Consider the following 24,747-nt stretch of genomic DNA (forward strand, 5'->3'; position numbering starts at 1 on the left):
AAAAAAAAAAAAAAAAAGATTACAAATCAGCTATTATAAATGTGCTTAAAAAACTAATGCCACAACATGGATGAACTTCGAGGACACTAAGTGGAGTCAGTCAATTATAAAAAGATAAATACTGTACGATCCACTTATATGAGGTATATAGAGTAGCCACTCATAGAAAGAGAAAAGAAAATGGTAGCTGGAGGGACTGAGGGAGGGAGAAAGAAACAGGGAATTGCTGTGTAATGGGTATACACCTTCACTTCAACAAGATAAAAAAGTTCTAGAGTTTGGCTGCACAACAATGCGAATGTGCTTAACATTACTGAACTGTACACATAAAAGTGGTAAAAACAGCAGTTTTTCTGTTGTATATATTTATTAACATTTAAAAAAACTAAAGGAAATCATGTCTAAAGAATTACAGGAAAGTATGAGAATGATATCTTGACAAATAGAGAATATAAACAAAGATAAATAATAAAAATTTTAAAACAGAAAATTTTGGAGTTGAAAACTACAGTAATTTGAATGAAAAATTCAGTAGAGGGGCTGAACGACAATTTCAACTGGCAGAAGAAAGAATCAATGAACTTGAAGACAGGTCAACTGAGATGATCCTGTCTGAAGAATAGAAAGAAAAAAGGTTTTTAAAAAAGTGAACAGCACTTTAGAGACCAAAGGGACTCTGCAAAGATTACCAACACACCATAATATGAGTTTCAGAAGGAGAGGAAAAAGAAAGGGGCATAAAGAATATTTGAAGAAATACTAGCCACATACATCTCAAATTTGATGAAAAACATTTACCTACACATCCAAGAAGCTCAAAAAGATCTAAGTAAACTCAGAGGATCACACATAAACACAGTCAATATCTGTCTGAAATGAAAGACAAAGAGAGAATCCTGAAAACTATGAGAGAATGCCAGGTGCGGTGGCTCAAGCCTGTAATCCCAGCACTTTGGGAGGCCGAGACGGGCGGATCACGAGGTCAGCAGATCGAGACCATCCTGGCTAACACGGTGAAACCCCGTCTCTACTAAAAAGTAAAAAAAAAAAACTAGCCGGGTGAGGTGGCGGGCGCCTGTAGTCCCAGCTACTTAGGAGGCTGAGGCAGGAGAATGGCGTGAACCCGGGAGGCGGAGCTTGCAGTGAGCCGAGATCGCACCACTGCACTCCAGCCTGGGCGACAGAGCGAGACTCCTTCTCAAAAAAAAAAAAAACAAAAAAACAAAAAAACAAAAAACAAAAAAAACTATGAGAGAAAAATGCTGCCCTCATTAGGCATAATCGATCCGCCACAAGTTAACAGCTGGCTTCATAGCAGAAACCAGAGACCAGAAAGTGGTGAGAGGACATATGAAAGGGCTGAAAGCAAACAACGGTCAACCCAAATTCTATACCAACAAAATTACTTCAAAAATGAGGGAGAAATTAAGACATTCCCAGAAAAATAAAAACTGAGAATATGTCACCAGGAGATGAGACAAGAAATACGAAAGACTGAAGTTAAAGGACACTAGATGGCATCCACACAAAGAAATAGAGAGCGTTGGCAGAAGCGATGACATTGCCAACATGAAAGACAGCGTAAATATATTGTTGATGTAACTTTTCCTCATCTGATTTAAAAGATAATGGCATAAAGCAGTAACTACAGTTGATCCTTATTATTCCATATTTGCAAATTTGCCTACTCGCTAAAATTTATTTGCAACCCCTAATCAATACAGACATACCTAAGAGACATTGTGAGTTCAATTCCAGACCATTGCAATAAAGCAAATTTTGCAACAGAGTGAGACATATGTATTTTTTTCCGTTTCCCAGTGCATATAAAAGTTATGTTTACACTATATACTATAGTCTGTTAAGTGTGCAATGGCATTATGTCTAAAAAAAATGTAGATGCCTTAATTAACATATACTTTATTGCTATAAAATGCTAATCACCTGAGTCTTCAGTGTTAGCTGTTACCATTTTGCTGGTGGAGTGTCTTGTCTCAATACTGATGGTTGATGACTGATCAGGGTGGTGGCTGCTGAAAGTTAGGGTGGTTGTGGGTGATTTCTTAAAATAAGACAACAGTAAAATTTGCTTCATCTATTGACTCTTCCTTTCATGAAATAATTCCTTATAGCCTGCACTGCTGTTTGATAGCATTTTACCCACAGTAGAATTTCTTTCAAAATTGAAGTCAATCCTCTCAAACCCTGTTGCTCCCTTTATCAACTATGTTTACATAATATTCTAAATTGTTTAGAATTTCAACAAGGTTCATAGCATCAAGGTTGTCATTTCAATAAGGTTCATAGCATCTTCACCAGGAGTAGATTCCATTTCAAGAAACCCACTTTCTTTGCTCATAAGTAAGAAGCAACTCCTCATCTGTTCAAGTTTTATCACGAGGTTGCAGTATTTCAGTCACATCTTTGAGTTCTAATTCTAGTTCTCTTGCTATTTCTACCACATCTGAAGTAACTTCCTCCGCTGAAGTCCTGAACCCCTCAAAGTCATCCATGAGGGCTGGAATCAACTCTTCCTGAACTCCTGTTCATGTTGATATTTTGACCTCCTCCCATGAATCATGAATGTTCTTAATGGCATCTAGAATAGTGAATCTTTTCTAGTGGTTTTCAATGTACTTCGCCCTGATGCATGAGAGGAATCATAATCTATAGGAGCAATACCCTTAAAAACTGTGTTTCTTAAATAGTAAGACTTGAAAGTTAAAATAACTCCTTGATCCATGGGCTGCAGAATGGATGTTGTTTTATAAGGCATGAAAACAATATTAATTTCCTTGTACATCTCCATCACAGCTCTTGGGTGACCAGAAGCATTGACAATGAGCAGTAATATTTTCAAAAGAATCTTTTTTTTTAACAGTAGGTTTCAACAGTGGGCTTAAAGTATTCAGTAAAACCATGCTATAAACAGATGCGCTGTCACCTAGGCTTTCTTGTTCCATTTACAGAACAAAGGCAGAGTAGATTCCGGATCATTCTTAAGGGTCTTAGGGTTTTCAGAATGGTCAATGAGCACTGGCTTCATCTTAAAGTCACCAGTTGCATTAGCCTCTAACAAGAGAGTTAGCCTGCCCTTTGAAGCTTTGAAGCCAGGTACTGACTTCTCTAGCCATGAAAGTCCTAGATGACACTTCTTCCAATACAAGATAAGGCTGTTTCATCTACACAGGAAATCTGTTGTTTAGTGTAGCCACCTTTATCAATGATGTTAGCTAGATGCTCTGGACAACATGATGCAGCTTCTACAATACATTAGTACTTCCTGCTTTCCTTTGCACTTTATGTTGTGGAAATGGCTTCTTTCCTTAAATCTCATGAACCAACTTCTGTTAGCTTCAGATTTTTCTTCTGCAGCTTTCTCACCTCTCTGAGCTTTCACAGAACTGAAGAGCCTTAGGGCCTTGCTCTGGACTGGCTTTGGCTTAAGGGAATGTTGTGGTTGGCTTGATCTTTTATCCAGACCACTAAAACTTTCTTCATATCAGCAATAAGGCCGTTTCACTTTCTTATCATCGGTGTGTTCACTCCAATAGCATATCTAATTTCCTTTGAGAATTTTTCCTCTGAACTCACAACTTGGCTATCTGGTATAAGAGGCCTAGCTTTCAACATGCCTTCCTCACTAAGCTTACCTTAATAATATAAATTAGCTTAAACATAAAATAATCTTATACATTTTACAAATAATATCTAGATATCATTTTTTTAAAGTAGGTTTTCTATGTGGAAAAATGATAAAACTATACCTGGGTCTTCAAACTCTCAGGAATATTCACTTTAAATGTAAAGTGTGTAATTGAATTTGTTCTTTTTTTAAATTTAAGTGAACCTACTGGCAATGGAAACAGCAAGTGGCTTTCAAAATGGACACATATCAGTGGATATTAAAGTAACATCTGTAGAGTACTTTACCATTTATAGAGTGCTTTAACATGTATTGTTATTTAACTGTTTCAACAATCTGTGAGGTCTGAGGTTTTTACCCAGGACTTGGGCAAGCAGGGAGGAAGACGATGTCAGGTACCAAGATACTCAGTTCCTCCATATGTATGTCTTGCTTCATTTTATAGCATTTATAGTCTGTAAGGAACCAATGCTATTCATAACTAAACTACAGTGATTAGTACGTGGGCCCAAGGGCATTCACTTTGAGATACCATTTGAGGTTTTCATACTTATTTTTTTGAATGCTAATAAATCGACTGCCAAAAAAGTGAGTACCAAGGTCTATATCAGACAAGAAAATATCATTATGCTAGCTGCTTGTTATCAAAGATTAATTTAACAAATATTATTGAATCATTACAAAGTATATATAGGTGAAGACCTAAAACACAGTGTGTATCAACTGAACAAATAAACAGGGGACTTAATCATCTACTACCTGTAAAGCTGTCTTTGGTGAACTTGCTTCAAAACAGTTGTTGAAAAAATTTAAGTGTTAGGGAAGTACTCTAAAATTCTTTTCAACAGGATAACTGTAAGTGTCTAATGGGAAAATCTGTCAGATAACCTGAAAAAATGTCTCAATATAAATTAAACTGAAAGTCTAAAGATATTATATAAGAAACTACTAAAATCTTAAATAATGTTCACTATTTTACTCTTCATAGTAAAATGAACCAGAGTAAACCAGTTATGGAGCCAGAAGGTAATGATCTTTCAATAAAAAATAGCAAAACTGAACCAAATCAAACTCTTACCTCCAAACACCGGGGCTTTTAAGTAAGGTAACTGTATTTTTTTATTATCCAAACAAAACCCACTTCTGAGACTAAAAAAGAGTGCACTTAATATTAGGCATAAACTGGGAATGTGCCAGACAAACCAGAATGTATGGTCTCCTGCTTAATAAGACACATGTCCCAGGCCATCCTGTTCTAAGATCACAAAAACAGAAAAAAACAGAAAGCATGAGGGAACTCAAAGCACAGAAATAAACAAGAAAAAAATAAAAACTTTCACAAAGTAAGGTTTCCTCAAGGTTACAAATCAATTTGCATTAATAATATTTTAAGCAAGGGTAAAAGGGAGGAGGGGCTGATGTGCTAAAATAAGGAGGACTGGCTGAAATAAATTTAGGAAGCAGTCAGATTCCAGATCCTCTCCCCCACCCCAGCAAAACACTGGAAGTTTATTTTCTTAAGAACATAAAACAGTGGTTCTCTGCACACTGGACTCTGGGCACAGCTGAGAAGAACATATACTATGCTGAAAACAAGAGCTTGGGTGAATGCATATATACAGATGCCGAATGCAGTGATGTCCCTGACCCCAATCATTCTTCCCCTGCTGGGTTCCCAGAATGATGGCAGCCAGGCCTTCATTCTCAAGGCAAGAGATATGAAGAGTCTTCTCTGAGGAATCTGACCATCCTAAGAAGGAAGACTTAAAGTTAATTGAGTAGAAGATTCCTCAACCAAACAGCCCAGCCAGGCCACTCTATTGTGGAACTCACTGTTGATAAGCCCCACTCCTATGCTCATAGCCTCCAATCAGCCTTTTTGTTCCTTACTATTAAATATAAACACACAAACAAAAATGTCCAGATGTCTAATGAAAGACTCTAATATAAAAGACAGAGATTAAAAGAAATACATAATAAACAGATTAAAGCAGCTTAAAGAGAAGTAACTTTTTTCTTTTTCTTTTTAATATACCGAGTGGTAAGAGAAGTAAAATTTTAGAAAATATAAGTATCTTTCTCATGGAGATAAGATATATTACAACTATGTAACAAGAACAGGATACTATAAAAGAACACGCAGAGAAAAAAAGTTTTTGAAATAATAAACTCGCCGGGCGCGGTGGCTCAAGCCTGTAATCCCAGCACTTTGGGAGGCCGAGATAGGCGGATCACGAGGTCAGGAGATCGAGACCATCCTGGCTAACACGGTGAAACCCCGTCTCTACTAAAAAATACAAAAAACTAGCCAGGCGAGGAGGCAGGCGCCTGTAGTCCCAGCTACTCGGGAGGCTGAGGCAGAAGAATGGCGTGAACCCCAGAGGTGGAGCTTGCAGTGAGCTCAGATCCGGCCACTGCACTCCAGCCTGGGCGACAGAGCGAGACTCCGTCTCAAAAAAAAAGAAATAATAAACTCAGAGGGTTTTTCAAAGATAAATCTGAGAAAGTCTACACAGAAAGCAAAGCAAAACATAACAGTGGCGACTAACAGGAAAGGAAAGGTAAGTCAGAAACGTAATATCCAAGTCATGGGAGTTCCAAAAAATAAAGGGGAAAAATCATCAATAAAATAATTTAAGAAAACATTTTAGAACCAAAGAAAAGGAAGAATTCAAAGAAAGAATGAGCAAAAATGCATGAAAAGAAACCCATGCCAAGGCAGATTATTATGAAATTTCGGAATCCCAGGATAAAGGGAAGAACCTGAAAGTTTTCAGGGTAAAGCAGGTCTGAAAGGATAGGAACTGAATGGAATCAGTCTTACCAACAGCAACACTGAAATGGGAAAGTGAAGTAAAATGGAGGCAAAGTACAATTCTGTAGAAAAATTATTTTTTACCAGAATTGTATACTCAAATTACCAATCAAATATGAGGGAAACATAAAGACATTTTCAGATACGCAAAGTCTAAAACATTTACCACTCATGCAAGCTTTCTCGGGAAACTATCAGGGAGTTAACACCACAAAAATGAGGGAATGGACCAAGAAAGAGCAAGAAATGGAATACGGCAGACAGGAAATCCAACATGGTGAGAGGTGAAGGGAGAACCTAGGAAGGCAGCCATAAAGAACCGGATGTCAAAAACAACCAGTTCAGATTGGACGCTTTAAGATAAAATGGATAGAACACCTGAAGTGTCTGAATGTCTTGACAGAATTAGACGACTGATGAAAAAGCAAACAAAAGAAATAAGACAATTAACTCTGAAAAGATTTTTAAAACATAGAGAAAAACAAAAACAGGAACAGGAAAAGTGATCACAGTTTACCACATGGCTCCTGCTGTGAAAAACATTTACATAATCAGAATAATGTAAATACTAATATGGATGTAACAGAAACAAGAAAAACTTCTTATTGTGCGATCTAAGATATAAAAATGGTACAGTGGGAACAAGGGAAGAAAAAAGGTAAAATCTTCAACTCCTGTCGGGGGGAGTCTATAGAAATGACAAAAACTAGGCTGGGCACGGTGGCTCAAGCCTGTAATCCCAGCACTTTGGGAGGCCGAGACGGGCGGATCACAAGGTCAGGAAATTGAGACCATCCTGGCTAACACGGTGAAACCCCATCTCTGCTAAAAACTACAAAAAACTAGCCGGGCGAGGTGGCGGCGCCTGTAGTCCCAGCTACCTGGGAGGCTGAGGCAGGAGAATGGCATGAACCCGGGAGGCAGAGCTTGCAGTGGGCTGAGATCCGGCCACAGCACTCCAGCCTGGGTGACAGAGCGAGACTCCGTCTCAAAAAAAAAAAGAAAATGACAAAAACTAAAAAAACAAACAAACAAAAACCAAGAAGTGCAAGATAGCCATGCTATTTTGAAAGTAGGGCTAATCAACTAAAAGTTAGAGGTCACAGTGCAGAAGAGGGCATGGAGGACCCCAGGGAGGAGACTTGCTTGCTGGTTTTTTTTGCCATAACTGTGTAGAATTGTTGGTCTCTAGATAACAAGTGTGCACAAAATTTTTTTAAACTATTTGATTAAAATAGAAAAGGAAAAGAAAAAAAGAGGGGACTTAGTGAAAGAAATCTCAAAAACATTTTAATTGAAGTGCCAAATTGCTCAGACCTCAGCCAGTATCAAACTGTTTTTCCCATAACTAAAGCTGCACCACTGTGTATATCATTTGAGTACGATTATCAACCTTCCTCCATACTCTTCCAGTATGAAGACAGACGGGGAATTTTCCAAATCTTACCTCGAGCAGAGCTGCTGCGGGATCACCCTGTAGACTTTTTCCCAGTTTGTCAACCTCATCTAATAGGAACACTGGGTTGTTCACTCCCACAGTCTTCAAGCCGTTGATGATGCGACCAGGCATGCTGCCAACATAGGTGCGCCTAGAGAAAGCAAGCAGCACATTTACAGTGTGAGATGTCAGGAGGCAGGAGCGATGCCATACAGAAATCGAAACTTAGGAATGTGAAAAGATCATTTAGCTATCACCATAATATAGCAAAGAGGTACTATGTATTTAAAAGGCACTACGATAAATCAAAAGTTATTATATTCAATTCCAACCTTATCTTCTACTTAATTCTGGTTACAAGTTGCCCAAGATATTGGAAGAACTGTATCACATTTGCCATTTGGTGAAATGAAGAAACACTTAAGTCACCAGTTACGGTTCTTACTCTTCAAGATTCCAAAATGTCCAAAGTACCCTATTGAAAGGGCATACCACAAGAATATTTCACGTCAAAGCCTTTTGTAAAGTGTGTACCCACCCCATTGCTAAACCTAGCAACAAAGTGAAATAGGGCAAGGTTGAAAAACAACCCCCAGGACTAACTCAGACAAACAATTCCAGGAAACCAGAAACCAGAACAGACCGGGTAAACGAGCCCTGCCCTGCAAGCCCGATAAACGTCACCAGTGTTTCAAAAGAGTAACTGAAATATCAGAAATGGCGGAAACCAATCATAATCAGCCAAGTTGCCTTGTTCAAATGTCAGCCAATCATACGTCTGATTTGTACAAAATCCCCTATGACTCTGTGCCTCTTTACCCCTGACTATATAACGCTGTCCTGAGCCCAGTTGGGGAGCTCTTCCGCTTGTTGCACGACCAGCGTGAGAGTTCCAGGTTTGAACCTGCAATAAAGATCCTTGCCGTTTGGCTTTGACTCCGGACTCTGGTGGTCTTCTCTGGGGAATAAACGGTCTGGGCATAACACTATGAATTCCCATGCTTTCCATGATTTTCCAGAGCATCCCCCTACCCAACACAACCACCTTTATATACACTGAAATGGCTGCCCCAGGGCCAGCTAAAACATCATCATCTTCATGAAGGAGATTAAAATCGGTTCAAAGGGCCACTCAGAATGTAGACCAAAAACAACAACAAAAAAGAAAAACTCCAATCTCTTTTATTTTCAGAGGCAATAATCTGTTAACTATAGTACGAGGATCTGGGTTCAACAGTATTTATATCAGAATTCCATTATTCTTATTCTGTCATTTTGAACAAAACTGTATTCATCCCATATGCACTAACTGGCAATAACCACATTTGGCCAGCCAGGTGTTTTGTTGAATGTTAAAATGTGAGAGCGTGCTTTATCGTATTTGGACCAGAATCACCCACACAATTATGACAGATGTAGAGTGTGGCATGAAAAAAAACACATATGTTTATCAAACCAAAAAAGGTGCATTTTTTACAAAGCCAGCAAAACTGAAAGCAGCAATTTACTAATTTTAATTATAACCTTGCTGTCTACGTTGTGCAAAGCAAATGCTGTCTCTAAAGAGGCATAAAAGCCTGACTGCCGAGAAGAAAATGATCAACGAGAAGTGGAACAGCCGCAGTTACCTCATGATCTGCACAAAGCCGATTCACAGAGCAGGCCTGAATTCTGCCACATGACTGGTATAAAGTAGGACAGAACAAACAGAGTGACCTTTGAAAAGACAAGCAAGCCTTAAAAACATCGTGGGAATGCCTTTCATCCAGGAAAGGTGACCGAGGCACCGGAAGCAAATGCAATAAACATTGTCCTGTTAATATAAGGAATTAGCATATTCAAGATTTCAGAATCAGATACAAGAAAGACAAGACTCAGAATTAATAAATTCTTTCAAATTATTTTTCTAGAGAACTTAACAGATTTGCCATTACTCTGATTTTTAAGAGTGGTAGGGAAGGGAATTTTTAAAAAGAATCTTAAAGCCTCTAACAGGTCATTTTTTGCTACAGTTATTTATTTGCCTTTCCTTTTTTGATGAGCAAACTTCAAAAACAGGTACTGACAATTCTGCACCTAAAGTTACAGAGAGAAAATAATATTCTAGGTAGGCACCCTTTCTAAAAAAAGTGGAATCCTAGATTCTACTCAAATTGTATATAAGCAATTCCTCTTACACTTTCCATTGCTTCCCAGAGCCTAGGGAATAAGGTTCAAACTCCTTTGTCTGGAGTTCAAGGCTTTTCACAATCCAGCTCCCATTCATCTTCCCAACTTGCTGCCGTTACTTTTTTGCTTCATCCACAATTGAGATCCTATTACGCTCTTAAACTTTTTACCTTTGTTAAAAATATGGTGCCTTCTGCCCTTAATACTCCTCTTCCTGCTTACTAAACCCCAACAATTCTAAAAAACTTTTTCTGACTACCTCTCACAAAGTGACTGCTCCAATAATGCAACGTCTACAGCATTTACTGGCTCCATAATTCATCTGATGGTTACTTATGATCTAGTTTTTATTCATGGGTATAATAACCTCCTCTAAAGAGCCAGTGAGCACTTTTATGACAGAGACGGGGTCTCACCACAGAGTAGTGGCTAGATATAGAGCTGTAAGACTGTTTCCCACCAGATCCACCATTCCAGCACTCAAAGCATCTTTCCATCAACACTCTAAAGGTAACATAGTACAAGCCTCTGAATACTATTTTGGGCAAATTACTTGACCTAAGCCTCAGTTTCCTCACCTATAAGATGGGGATAATAGTGTCAACTTGGTGGGTTGTATTAATAAAAGGATCATGAGAGAACACAGGTAAAGCACACAGCACAGTGCCTGGCACACAGTGAGCTTTCCAAAGATGCTCATCGTTATTAGCAACAGCTACTTAAAGTTTACTTCTGGTTTCCTGGAAAAAGCACAAGAGCAGAAATCAGTACACCTGAGTCCCATTTCAATTTCTGCCTCATGGAAGTAAATTTTGCAAATGTCTTTTATAGCAGACAAGAGAGAAAAACATAGGCATTTCACCATCCACTCTTCCTACCTATTCGATTAAAGGGCTCCCTCAGGCTATAATGCAAACCATTAAAATAAAATTTACAAAGAATTTGGAATATAAAAGAGTTTAAGTGTTACAATGTTAAGTGAAAATGACAGGATTACAATTCTGTTACTTAAAATCCAATGATAAGTTTGGCAGTACAAAACAAATGTTAACAGTGATTATCTTTGTATGATAGAAAAACATGAGAATTTTTTTTCCTTTCATTTTTCCTTTTTCACATTTTCTACCAAGGGTGTATGGATGTGTACATGTGGGTGTGGGTGTGGGTGTGGGTGTGGGTGGGTGTGTGGGTGTGTGTGGGTGTATCTCAAACTTGAAAAAGTAATCAGTTTAAAAAAGATCCTAATGATCTCAAAAAGAAAAATAGTCTTTAAGAAACTGGGATTTTAATGTATAATAGCATGTTTAAACAAATGCAATTCTTCTTCTTCTGGTAGTCATTACTAAATCTTTTCATAGACTAACTTGTATGGGTGTACTCATCTAAAGGGTTGCACAACTTCCAAAATACCATGTTTTAATCTTATATGAATTCACAAACACCTAGAGAGCACTCACCACATTTAGCACCACGTTAAATAAGCATCATGGGGTACATAAAGAAGATATATAATAAATCCCCTGCCTGAGAAAGCTTGTACTTTTTATAAACGTATTTATGTTTCATCTCCACAGTTGTATGGCAGAAATGCCAGAGGCCCGTATTCTATAAAGGAGCACAATAGGTGGTCAGTTTAGAGAAGAGTAAAATCATAACTGACTGTACTTACATTAATGGAGGAAGCCTTGGGTTGAGTCTTTAAAATAAACCTAAGTTTTGGAGAGGCAAAGAAGAGTTGCATGCAAATACAAGTTGAAAGGATAGTGGGCAAACCATAATATATCTGGTACACTATGCTAAAAAATATATTAGAAGCTTGCTGTTTCAGTTATTTTTCCCTTGTAGAAATAATAATGAAATAGTTTATTTATAACTTTACCATTTCAGGTTACATATGAAAATGTATCAATGTGGAAATCACAAGGTCATTTTTCTTCTCATCTTGTTTGTAAGTTGAGCCAAGGATTTCTCACAATAATATAATTTTATTATCTAAATAAACAGCTGATAAATTATTTCTAGGAGTGAATATCAACAGTGATTTAAGATATATCATAACATTAATATATTATTTATTTTTACCAAAGAACAAAATGAAAAACAATTATGCAAACATGATTTCATAAAACTTCATCTTAAAAGAAGTTACTTTATATTTAATTTGTGTGAATTGATTTACATTACTTAAATGTAATATTTAAATATAAAAATTTAAGTTGTTAAAACTGATAGAAGGGAACGGGTATTTTGTGGCTTATAAAGTGGACAGAAAAATCACAGTGGAGATAAATCCAAATGAGAAATGTCAAAAAGACTGAAAAACTGAATGAGTTAATACATAGTATAAACATTATTCTCCCTTTAAGCTACTCAAAACAATATAGACAAAAATGAGCCAATTTTAGTCAGATCACTATTATTTTCCAAGTGTAGGATTAAATGTTAAGGCAAGCCTTTTTTTTTTTTTTTTTTGAGACGGAGTCTCGCTCTGTCGCCCAGGCTGGAGTGCAGTGGCCGGATCTCAGCTCACTGCAAGCTCCTCCTCCCGGGTTTACGCCATTCTCCTGCCTCAGCCTCCGGAGTAGCTGGGACTACAGGCGCCCGCCACCTCGCCCGGCTAGATTTTTGTATTTTTTAGTAGAGACGGGGTTTCACCGTGTTAGCCAGGATGGTCTCGATCTGCTGACCTCGTGATCCGCCCGTCTCGGCCTCCCAAAGTGCTGGGATTACAGGCTTTGAGCCACCGCGCCCGGCCAAGCCTTTCTTTTTCTTCCCCATCTCCCACCTCATTACTGCTTAACCCTAAAAAATATATCTTTGCTTGTTTTTAAAATAAATCCCCAACTTATCGGCATCCTCCTTCTCATACGCAGGTACTTTCAGCAAAAGGCCAGGGTTCTACACATGGAAAAACAGGGAGAGTGAGTGGCAAAATCGAGAGGATAAGCAAGGGCAGTAACAAAGCAGCTTTCTTTTTCCTTGGCTATTCTAAGACTGCGGAACAGTGGTGCCTACTCAGAGGCTAAGGAAAAACAAAACTTTTCATGAACTCTGTGAGCACGTGACCAGTACTCAAATGCCAAGACCTGGGTTGTCTCCCATATGCCTCAACTGTCACATGGAACCGCATGTTCCCCCAGGCACACCCACGGTTGTGCTGGAATCGTCAACTGTTCTTTCTCTCCTCCTCCTATTCATTTCAATTCATAACTGACCTAAGTGCATGCTCTGCCCTCACCCTTTCCTCAACAACTGAACCCCACTACTCTCCACATGCTTCCAAACAGGGTTTGAAATAAAATTTTTTAACAGGCTTTAATAATTTACAGGGTAGATGGGTAATACGTCCCCAACAGCACAAGGGCAGGCTGCTATAGTAGTCAAACATCTGGTACACTGATAGCTAAGTAACACCTACCAGCAAGGTGTATCTAAAATCAGGCTGAATAAAATGATTCACAAAACAAATCCTGATACTTCTTACTCAGCAACCATCACAGCCTCCATACATACGTTTCTAAAAAGGTTATATTTACAAATATTTTAGGCAATGGTGATTGTAACATGACCTCCTTTTACAAGACTCATAAAGTCAAGTCTTATTTTCTTTAGGCTCAATTTTCTTAATACAGTCACACACACAAAAGCATATTCACTTGAAAAAAAGAACAAATTTTATATGTCAGTAAGGATTTAAAACAGAGATTTATTTTAATCCAACGATGTTCATAAGTGGCGAGAACCATGACACTATACATTGTGCATTAATAGGCAATAGAAAAATGCATTTTCCCATAATTCTGCCATATAAATTAAGCAATAATGCTGAGAATAGGATAAATATTTTAGAAGGCAATTTAAAAAATCAGATTGAAATTTATAAAAACTCATACTGAAGCTTGTAAATCTAAATTTGTCCTCCTGAGAATTTATTAATAGAATTTAAATGGTTAAAGCTAATTTTTAGTGAATGCTGTGTGTCAGATATTAAATAAGTGCTTTCCAAGCCTTATCAAATAATCAATACCAATGTGAAAAGAAATAAGAACAAATCACCTACGTGTCATGTGCTTATGATGTCAATTTCATATAATTCCACAAACTCACTCTCTAAATGCCATCAAAGACTTACTCTGTCGCTAAAATGAAAAGATTTAGGCCCTAGACACAGCTTCTTTAAGTTTGGTCCAAGAGAAATGCCAATTCCTTTACGAGAGCTAACTACAGCCTCTAGTGGTACATGCAAGAATAAGAAGTCTAGGCAACAAAAATATCTTTTGAAATTGCCAGAAGAAATCACCCAAATCAATTCTCTACTCTGATCTGCACCCCTCATTGTTTATTTACTAAAATCTTGTGATGATTCTTTTTTAAAATTTATTATTATTATTTTTTTAGAGATGGGGTCTCACCATGTTGCCCAGGCTGGTCTTGAACTCCTGAGCTCAAGTAATCTGCCTGCCTTGGCCTCCTAAAGTGCTGGGATTACAGGTGTGAGCTACCACACAAGGCCAGTAATGATTTTTTTAAAATGCATAAGAATTTTAAGTGAGCAAATAAAAGAGAATAAAAATAACCATTTCTCATAGAAAAGTTTCTGAAACAGTTTCCCATCCCTGTCTATGGATAGGGATCCCTTTGAATAATAGAGAACAAGATATTTAAAAAGCATCATATTCTTTTATAAGAAGTTTATGGTTTCTACATTTAAACATGTTCTTTAACACATATATTATAGGTATGTTTTCTCACAACTTACAATTGCTATGAATCCTTTAAACCATGAAATGTAAATTCATACCTTCCCAAGGCATCTTCCATCAGGTCAACAGAGAGATCAGGGAGAACAATGAATGCAACATGCAAATCTGATTCTAATAATGTCAGATGAATCAGAAACAGTTTCGTTGTTGTTGTTTGTTTGTTTTTTGAGATAATGTCTCTGTCTCCAGGCTGGTGAGCAGTGGGACAATCATGGCTCACTGCAGCCTGGACCTTCCCAGGCCTAAATGATTCTCCCACCTCAGCCTCCTGAGTAGCTGAGACCACAGGTGCATGCCACTGTGCCTGCCTAATTTTTTAATTTTTGTAGAGACAAAAATTAAAATTTAAAATTTAAATATAAATTTTGTAGAGACAAAAGTGTTTCCCTATGCTGCCCAAGCTGGTCTCAAACTGTTGGGCTCAAACAATCCACCCATCTCAGCCTCCCAAAGTGTTAGGATTACAGGCATGAGCCACTGCACCCAGCCTAGAGAGACAGTTCTTACAGTTTATTGTTTTTTGATAGAAAGTGAGTCCAAAATGCAAGAATAAGCCTTAATAATTACGCTAACATTTATCCTTATTACTCATATTCATAATACAAACCAACCTTCATAAAAGGAAGCTTAGGCCAGGGGCGGTGGCTCAAGCCTGTAATCCCAGCACTTTGGGAGGCCGAGACGGGCAGATCACGAGGTCAGGAGATCGAGACCATCCTGGCTAACACGGTGAAACCCCGTCTCTACTAAAAATACAAAAAATTAGCCGGGCGAGGTGGCCGGTGCCTGTGGTCCCAGCTACTCGGGAGGCTGAGGCAGCAGAATGGCGTGAACCCGGGAGGCGGAGGTTGCAGTGAGCTGAGATCCAGCCACTGCACTCCAGCCTGGGCGACAGAGCAAGACTGCGTCTCAAAAAAAAAAAAAAAAGGAAGCTTAGACTGCAATCAGAACAAGCTTGTTATCAAAGACTTCCTACCTCCTCCTATTGGCCCTCCCTATTGCAGTTACTTTGTTTAACTCTAAGAGTTAGAGGTTATTTATGGACTGCTACTGGGTTGAAAAGAGTGTAAAGACATAATAATATCCAATCATAAATAACTTATAATTACATTCAAATGAGATTCCAGGAAAGCTGAGGCACAGAGTAGGTATCCACTGTCAAACAAAACCAAGGTCAGTTTGGGTGCTTAGAGGCTCTAGGCTAGCTGATAAGTCTTGTAAATGTCCTTTCCATTGAAGGTACCACAAATAGCCCTTTAAAGAAAACAGACGTATGCTATGCCTAAGCTTTTAGGGAGTTCTAGTCAATTAAAAAGAAAGAGGAATCAGAGATTAAACTGAGAGAAGTGTTCTACCTGTGTCCTCGAATGTCAGACTGATCACATACTCCTCCAAGTGCAATCCTATGGAACTCTCGACCTAGAGTCTTGGCCACTGATCTTCCCACACTTGTTTTACCAACCCCAGGAGGGCCAACAAAGCACAGGATTGGGCCCTTCAGGTTATTTTTCAGCTGTCTGACAGCCAAGTATTCCAGCACTCTTTTCTTCAATTTTTCCATGGCATAATGGTCATTATCCAGAAGAATCCGGGCTGCCCTAATGTCCAGGCGGTCTGTCAAATAACCCAACAGAAATAATTAGAACACATAAAATTTTTAAGTTAAAGAACTGCTTTCAAGCATAACGAGAGCAAAATATTTTTTTTTGAAAACAGATGTGATAAGAACAGACTTGGATCCTTCTAAATGAGGCTTCTAGGAGATCTGCACTTGGTTTGGTTTTTCTGCTTAAGACTTAGTGTCTCCAGAGATAGTAGGGACTAAACAATTAAAAACTCAATGTTCATATCATTTTATTTGGAATGATTTTCTAGTTATGCATTACTTCTTATGGAGATATAATTTCTACATATTCTATGTGTGCTGGCATTTGTTCCTTTTAAAAAAGGGTGATTTTTTTCCTTATTTCAGTAGTAATATATGTTCATTCCAGAAAAGCTGATACACTAATAGAAAAGAAGAAAACAGTTACCCATAATCTCATGCCTCCAAGAGATCACCACTACTTTTACTTCAGTATGTGTTATTCCAGGCTGTGTGCGTGCATTTACAAACCTATTTTTCAAAATGGGATTTTATGGGGCCTTTAAGTTTTGTAAAATGTTTTTTTCACTTAATATATTACAGACAACTTTCACTGTCACACATATATTTATCAGTAACACTCTATGGCTACTTAATACTCCGTTACTTAATTATCTATATTCATTTAACTACTTCCCTACTGCTGAGCATTCAAGTTGTTTATACATCTTTACATTTATAAAAGATGCTTCAACTGTGCATCACTGTAACTAAATCATCCCATATATCTGCAATGATTTCTTTCAGATTATCTTCTATGAACAGAAGTGCTGGGTCAAAAAAAAAGAGATGATGTAAAGAATTGCCTAACTGCCACACAGAAAGTTGTATCAAAGTCTCACCAGAAGTGTGTGAGTTAGGCTTTGTTTCTAGAGCCAGGCTTTCAACAGGTTTACTAATATGTTTTAGCACTTAAAATACTCAGATTAAACACCAGGTAACAGAAGCCAAAATAAATTCATTAGATGGGTGGCTGCCAGAGGATAAGACACAGCCACATGATCATGCTGGCAGTGAAAGAAGAAGATGGGAGAGAGAAATACATACAAATCTTTTAATTAATTAGTACACACTCTTTTAATTATCTAGAATTTGCTACGAACTTTTCATAAAGGAAAAAAATGGCCCGAGATGGTAATTTGGTTCCCAAGCTGGTTCCCCCAAAAACCTAGCTAAGCAGTAAACTATATAATTTAATTATAGTACTATTGATTTTAGTCAGAGTCCTAGGTGAGTGACGTAGGAGGAGAAGAACTAAAATTTCTTCCCCCTTTCCTGGCTCCAGAACCTAACCAATGAATATATGAAGAAGTGAAAGATAGAAAGTTTCTCAATTGTTTCACAATGCTAGCCCTGACACTAAAACCTACCACAGTAAACATAAAAGAAAACCTCAGACATCCCTTTTTATATAGCTGTAAATATTAAAATGCTAGCAAATCAAATCTATAAAGAATAATCTACTAAATCCAAGTGGGATTTATTTCAGTTATGCAAAGATGGTTCAATGTTAGGTCATCAATATCATCATGTCCAAGAAGAGTAAGTTTCCATCAAAATATCATCTTGTACCTAAAAAGGTACTTGTTATAATGCGTTATCCATTCATGATTAACACATTCAGTAAGGTAAGAATAAAAGTCAAGATAATTTAGAAAAGACACAATACTGTGAAGAAATTTCTTCCAAGAAATATGCCAAGTAAAGATAATTTTAAAAGTTCTTTCAGTCTTTTAAGTAAAGGTGATTTCCATGCTGTATACATTATTTTCTATCTTTTCCATACAGGATATATTTTTCTTATTATTCTCTTTAATGATTCAGAAAGCAGGCTTCCTGTTTTGAATAACGTGGTTACATGAAAAAAATTTTTCAAATTTCAATATAAATTTCCCTATTTATAATTGGAAGATTGAAATGGTATCTACTGACTCCTCTGAGATGGGAAAATCTGCAAAGATATTTCCTACAACTTTTTCCTCTCTGCTTTCCTTTCTGCTTTCAGTTACTATCTGAGATCTCCACTTGGTAGGTAAACTTCTCTTTCAGAAATTACAAATTGGGGGCTGGGCTCGGTGGCTCACACTTGTAATCCCAGCACTTTGGGAGGCCGAGGTGGGAGGATCACTTGAGGTCAGGAGTTCGAGACCAGCCTGGCCAATGTGGTGAAACCCCCATCTCTACTAAAAATACAAAAATTAGCTGGGCATGGTGGCAGGTGCCTGTAATCCCTGCTATGCAGGAAAATCGCTTGAACCCAGGAAGCAGAGGTTGCAGTGAGCCGAGATCGCACCACTGCATTCCAGCCTGGGCGACAGGGCAAGACACCGTCTCAAAAACCAAACAAACGAAGATATTTAGGCTGGACACAGTGGCTCAGGTCTATAATCCCAGCACTTTTAGAGGACAAGGCAGGCAGATCACTTGAGGCCCGGAGTTCTAGACCAGCCTGGCCAACATAGTGAAACCTCGTCTCTACTAAAAATACAAAAATGAGCCGGGTGTGGTTGCAAGCATCTATAATACCAGCTACTTGGGAGGCTGAGGCAGGAGAATTGCTTGAACCCAGGAGGCGGAGGTTGCAGTGAGTCAAGATCACACCACTGCACTCCAGATTGGGCAACAGAATGAGACTCCGTCTCAAAAATATATATATGAATGGCATTTTCATGGTTTTATAACCACACTCACAATTATCTAGACATAATCCTATGTAGCAAAGGTTTAGGAGCTTAACATGACTCCTTTTATACCATAATTTACTCATCTTCAGTTCTTTGTTGAAATGCTAAACAATGGAATTATTTTCATGATGGATACACGGCTGCTATACATCTCTAGTGCCGACACATATGGCATCTCAGAGTACCAAGAAATGTTTCCTTTCAACTAAAAGGCAGTATTTTGTTATGACATGCAAATATTAAATAAATTAAAAAATAAATTTACTACCACAGCTCACAGTAGCTTTATTTTTTGATATTTTATTTTATTAAATATTTTTATTTTATTTATTATTTTACTTTTTAAAATAGAGTCGGGGTCTTCCTATGTTACCCATGCTGGTCTCAAACTCCTGGGTTCAAATGATCTGTTCACCTTGGTCTCTCAAAGTGCTAGGATTACAGGTGTGAGCCACTGTGCCCAGCCAGCTTTATTTTTAATAGCCAAAAATACTGAAAACAACCCAAATGTATATCAACAAGTGAACTGATAAACAAATGATGGTATATCCATACAACAGAATACAACTCCAGCAATAAAAAGAAACAAATTACTGTTATATACAGCAACATGGATGAACCTCAAAATAATCATGCTGAATTGAAGAAGCCAGAAAAAAGGGCTCATACTCTATGATTCCATTTATATGAAATTTTAGAAAATACAGATTAATCTTTAGTGGTTGCTTGGGGATTAGGAGGCAAGGAGGAAAGGGGCAGGGAAGAAGGAAGGGATTATTAAAGAGCATGAAGAAACTTCTGGAGGTGATGGTTGTACTCGTTATCTTAATTATGGTGATAACATTACAGATGTATACATAAGTCAAAACTCATCAAAATGTACATATTACATTTGTGAAGTTTACTCTATGTCAATTACACTTCAATTTTCATGATGGATACACGGCTGCTATACATCTCTAGTGCTGACACATATGGCATCTCAGAGTACCAAGAAATGTTTCCTTTCAACTAAAAGGCAGTATTTTGTTATGACATGCAAATATTAAATAAATTAAAGCTCAAAAAAGAAAAAAAAACTTTCTCTAAGGAGAAATTAAGGGCCAGGCGCAGTGGCTCACATTTGTAATTCCAGCACTTTGGGAGGCCGAGATGGGTGGATCACTTGAGGTCAGGAGTTCGAGACTAGCTTGTCCAACATGGTGAAACCCCATCTCTGCTAAAAATACAAAAAATTAGCCAGGTATCATGGTGGGCACCTGGAATTGAGGCTACTTGCGAGGCTGAAGCAGGAGAATCACTTGAACTTGGGAGGCAGAGGTTGCAGTGAGCCAAGATCACGCCACTGCGCTCCAGCCTGGGCGACAAGAGTGAAACTCCATGTCAAAAAAATTAATAAATAAATAGAAATTAAGGAAACAATCTCATTTACAATAGTTTCAGAAAGAATGAAATACTTAACTACACACTTAACCAAGGAGGTGGAAGGTCTGTACACTAAACATCATAAAACGCTGATGAGAGAAGTTAGACACAAACAAATGGAAAGATACTACATGTTCACAGACTAGAAGAACGTTGTTAAAATATCTACACCACTCAAAGCAATCTACTAGTTCAATGTAATCCCTATTAAAATTCCAATGACATTTGTCACAAAAATAGATTTAAAAAATCCTAAAATTAATAAGAAATTACAAAAGACCCTGAATAGCCAAACCAATCTGGAGGAAGAACAAACGTGGAGACACCAGACTTTCTGACTTCAAGTTATATTACGAAGCTACAGTAATCAGAGAGTATGATTCTGGCACAAAAACAGACATACAGACCAATGGAATAGAATGGAGAGCCCAGAAATAAACCCTATAAGGTTAGCTAGAAGGTCAACTAATTTTCAACAAGGGCACCAAGAACATGCAACAGGGAAAGGCCAGTCTCTTCAAAAAAATGTTGTTGGGAAAACCAGATACCCACATGCAGAAGAACGCACTTGAACCCTTATATTACACCGTGTACAAACATTAATTCAAAATGGACTAAAGACTTAAATGTAAGGCCTGAAACTGTAAAAGTCCTAGAAGAAAATATATTTTAAAAGCTCCTTGACATTGGTCTGGGCATGGTATTTTTGATATGACACCAAAGTCAAGTCAACAAAAGCAAAAATGAACAAGTGAAATTATATCAAACTAAAAAGCTTCTGTACAGAAAAAAAAGTTCAGCAAAATGAGAAAGCAACCTATGTAATGGGAGAAAATATGTGCAAACCATATATCTGATAAGGGGTTAATATCCAAAATATATAAGAAACTCATGAAACTTAACACCAAAAAATCAAATAGGTGCTTATCATGACTAATAATCAGGGAAATGCAAATCAAAACCACAATGAGAAAGCACTTTATGCCTGTTAGGATGGCCATTATTAAAAAAAACAAACCAACCATAACCAGTGAAGGTGAGGATATGGAGAAAAGGGCACCGTTGTGCACTATTGTTTGGAATGTAAATTGGTATAGCCTTTATGGACACAGTATGGAAGTTACTAAAAAAGTTAAAAAACAACTTCCATATGATCCAGCAATCCCACCTCTGGGTAAAGAGCCAAAGGAACTGAAATCAGGATCTCAAAGAGATAGCTGCATTTCCATATTCACTGCAGTATTACTTACAATAGCCAAGATACGGAAACAACTGAAATGTCTACTGATACATAAGTGAATAAAGAAAATGTGGTATAGACATACAATGGAACATTATGCACCTTAAAAAAGAAGGAAATCTTGCCATCTGTGACAACATGGATGGAACTAGAGGGCATCATGCTAAGTGAAATAAGCCAGACACGGAAAGACAAGTACTGTATGATTTCACCTATTTAATGCATGTGGAATCTAAAATAGTCAAACTCATAGAAATGGAGAGTAGACTAGTAGTTGCCAGGGGATGAGAGGAGAAGAAAATGGGAGGTGATGGTTAAAGGGAACAAAGTTTCAGTTATGTAAGATAAATAAGTTCTAGAGATCTACTACAACGAAAAGTGCCTATTGCTAACAATATTGTTAATTTAACATTAGACCTTATGTTCAACGTTCTTACCACGAGTACCAAAACAAAAAAGCCAATAATAATGATGATAATAATAATCACAAAAGATGTAGGAGGAAACTTTGGAGGTGATGGATATGTTTATGGCTATGAGGATTGTGATGGTTTTATGGGTGTATACTTACTCCGAAACTCACTGAGATGTATTCATTAAATATATACAGCTCTTTGTATGCCAATCATACTTCGATAAAATGGTTTCAAAAAAATTGAAAACAAAAATAACAGACAATCAGTGGAGTAAATTTGAAATGAAAAATTGCATGAGCTTTCTGAATGACAATTAGACTGCAAAAAAGGTGTAATTTTTTGGCTTACCAGTTGTGCTTTTGTTCCAAGGAAGTTCTACCATAAGTTCCAAATAATTTCTAGTCAGAGCATATTCTGGCATTGACTGAGGCATTTTTTTGAGTCTGTGGAGAAAGAATACATAGCAAACTTGTTCAAGAACACAGAAAAATTCTGTAACAGAAAAATCAAACAGCTCTCTTTCTTGGTTAGATATATCATGCATATTTAGTTAAACAAATCTGAAAAAGTTTGAAAGTATCCAGATGATAAAACGTTTATTTTGTTTTGTAATGTAATGATTACCACTCCTCTCTCTCTCCCCAGCCTACTTTACTGCCCCTTCTATAGTCCCACCAGGGAGGGGTTCTTCCCTTCTGCTCTGCTTTCTCTACGATGTATTCTCATATTTTGTAAGTACATTAAGTATTTAATGTACTTACAAAACAAAATAAGGCAGATACCTGCAAACTGTAGGAGAAAACAGTATATCTAATTCTATCCTGGAAATATGGCCTCACTAGTGTGTGTCCCTTTTAAGCTCACAGGGATAGTCAAGTGACACATATCCATTGGTTTACTTATCACAGTAAGATGTAAGTGCCTAACTATGTGTAATACAATAATTTTATTCTTTTGTATCAGAGATGAGTGAGGTCTGCTCATAAAAGCAAGCTAATATATACTTAATAACAAATGCAACTTCCATAATATATGCAGTACTAAGCAAAGTGTTCTGCACGTAATAAATGTTCTACATATATTAACTAATGTCAGAGGCAATATAAAATACCCATCAACTACAATTACCAATGTTCTTAACTGTGAGCCTCAGAAAGTCAAGTATGAAGTCACTAAGCATTCAAACAGGCTCATTACAATTCACTAATAAAAGAAAATGGAATAAGAGTTATAAAGTTAAAAGTGTGTGAAGGAAAAATGGCTTTCAGTTTAACACTGGGGATATCCAGAAAATGTAATCAACCCACATATCCTATTCTGTTATCAAGGTTTCCCTGTACTTTGTCTTGTACGAAGAGAAATGGACAGTCCTTGCCCTTGAGAGTTTATAATCTAGAGAAGAAAAGTCACATGTGAAGAATACGATGCTAACTGAACAAACATTACGTATAAACAAAGAAGCATGGTCTATTCTTTCAGACAACAAAAAGGCAGCTGCAAGAGTTATAATGCTTGACAGCACACTGCAGGTGGAAGACTTGCACCATGTATCCTCAGTATTTGAGAAGAGTAGTGAAAGTGGTGTTAATCAGGAGTACTAAGAATGTTAATCATGAGTACTAAGAATGAAAACAATAATGAACAAATGCTTTTTATAATTTACCTCTTTATCTCTTTGACACAGACTTTATGGGCCTGCTCTGGCATACTAGATGTTTGTATTTTTTTCTCTAGCATGACAATGTCATCATTATCTTCATCTTCATCTTCATCTTCTAAAGTACCTGAGATATGTGTAATTCTCCTAATAGGGCGTATTGCTATAACCTAATGTAGAAAGCAGAAGAGTAAAACCGTATGTCAAAATAAATTGGAAATAGTACCCAGGTACACATAAGATTATGACTGGTTCTGAATAAACATTTTTATGACTATAGTCTATAGCTTTAGGAAGTGAAGTTCAGAATGATAATCTGAACTTCAGGCGGTTGTATACAGAGAGGCAGTAGAATTGCAAAAGCAGACCAGCATAAGGTAGACATGATTCTTTGGTATATGCTTACAATAATACGTGCATGAGAAAACAAATTTCAAGGAACTGGATACCAGAAATGATTAAACCATCTAGGAACTATCTTTCTTTGAGCTACTATTGCAGCCACTATTTTCTTGAAATACATTACTTCTTACCATTTGGTGACTGAAAAAAATTCCATTTTATCTCTCGTATTATAAAATTTCTTCCTAGCATCTTCAACCTTTCCATCACTGGCTCTATTTTGTCTTCAAAGCTTTCCTGCTTTCAAAATATTTTTTCTTAGCTCTAGTTCCTTCTAGTTAACTACCACACTATTTACTTCCCTTCTTGTGAGGTTCTGTGACAAGTGGCTATAACCACCAGATCCCTTACCTCATCAATCACTTCAGTGAGCCTTTGGCATCTGTTCCCATCCTGTCAAAATTGTTCTTTCAAATCTAAAAAACATATTCTGTGCAAAGTCAAATG

The 24,747-nt window shown here is 37.3% G+C and overlaps 1 protein-coding gene across 1 annotated transcript in view; it reads right to left on the reverse strand.

The window, feature by feature from the left end:
• The window catches only part of LONP2 (lon peptidase 2, peroxisomal), a 104,956-nt gene that overhangs the window by 71,642 nt on the left and 8,567 nt on the right, over window positions 1–24,747 (reverse strand). Inside the window, exons 3-6 of the mRNA XM_011952591.1 lie at window positions 23,905–24,068; window positions 22,590–22,684; window positions 16,187–16,445; window positions 7,909–8,050 (exon numbers count right to left, since the gene is read on the reverse strand). Coding sequence (XP_011807981.1) covers window positions 7,909–8,050; window positions 16,187–16,445; window positions 22,590–22,684; window positions 23,905–24,068 — 660 coding nt within the window. The remainder of the gene's footprint in view (window positions 1–7,908; window positions 8,051–16,186; window positions 16,446–22,589; window positions 22,685–23,904; window positions 24,069–24,747) is intronic.

Source organism: Colobus angolensis, unplaced genomic scaffold (assembly GCF_000951035.1).
Source record: "Colobus angolensis palliatus isolate OR3802 unplaced genomic scaffold, Cang.pa_1.0 Scaffold343, whole genome shotgun sequence".
In the NCBI taxonomy this organism is placed as follows: Eukaryota; Metazoa; Chordata; class Mammalia; order Primates; family Cercopithecidae; genus Colobus; species Colobus angolensis.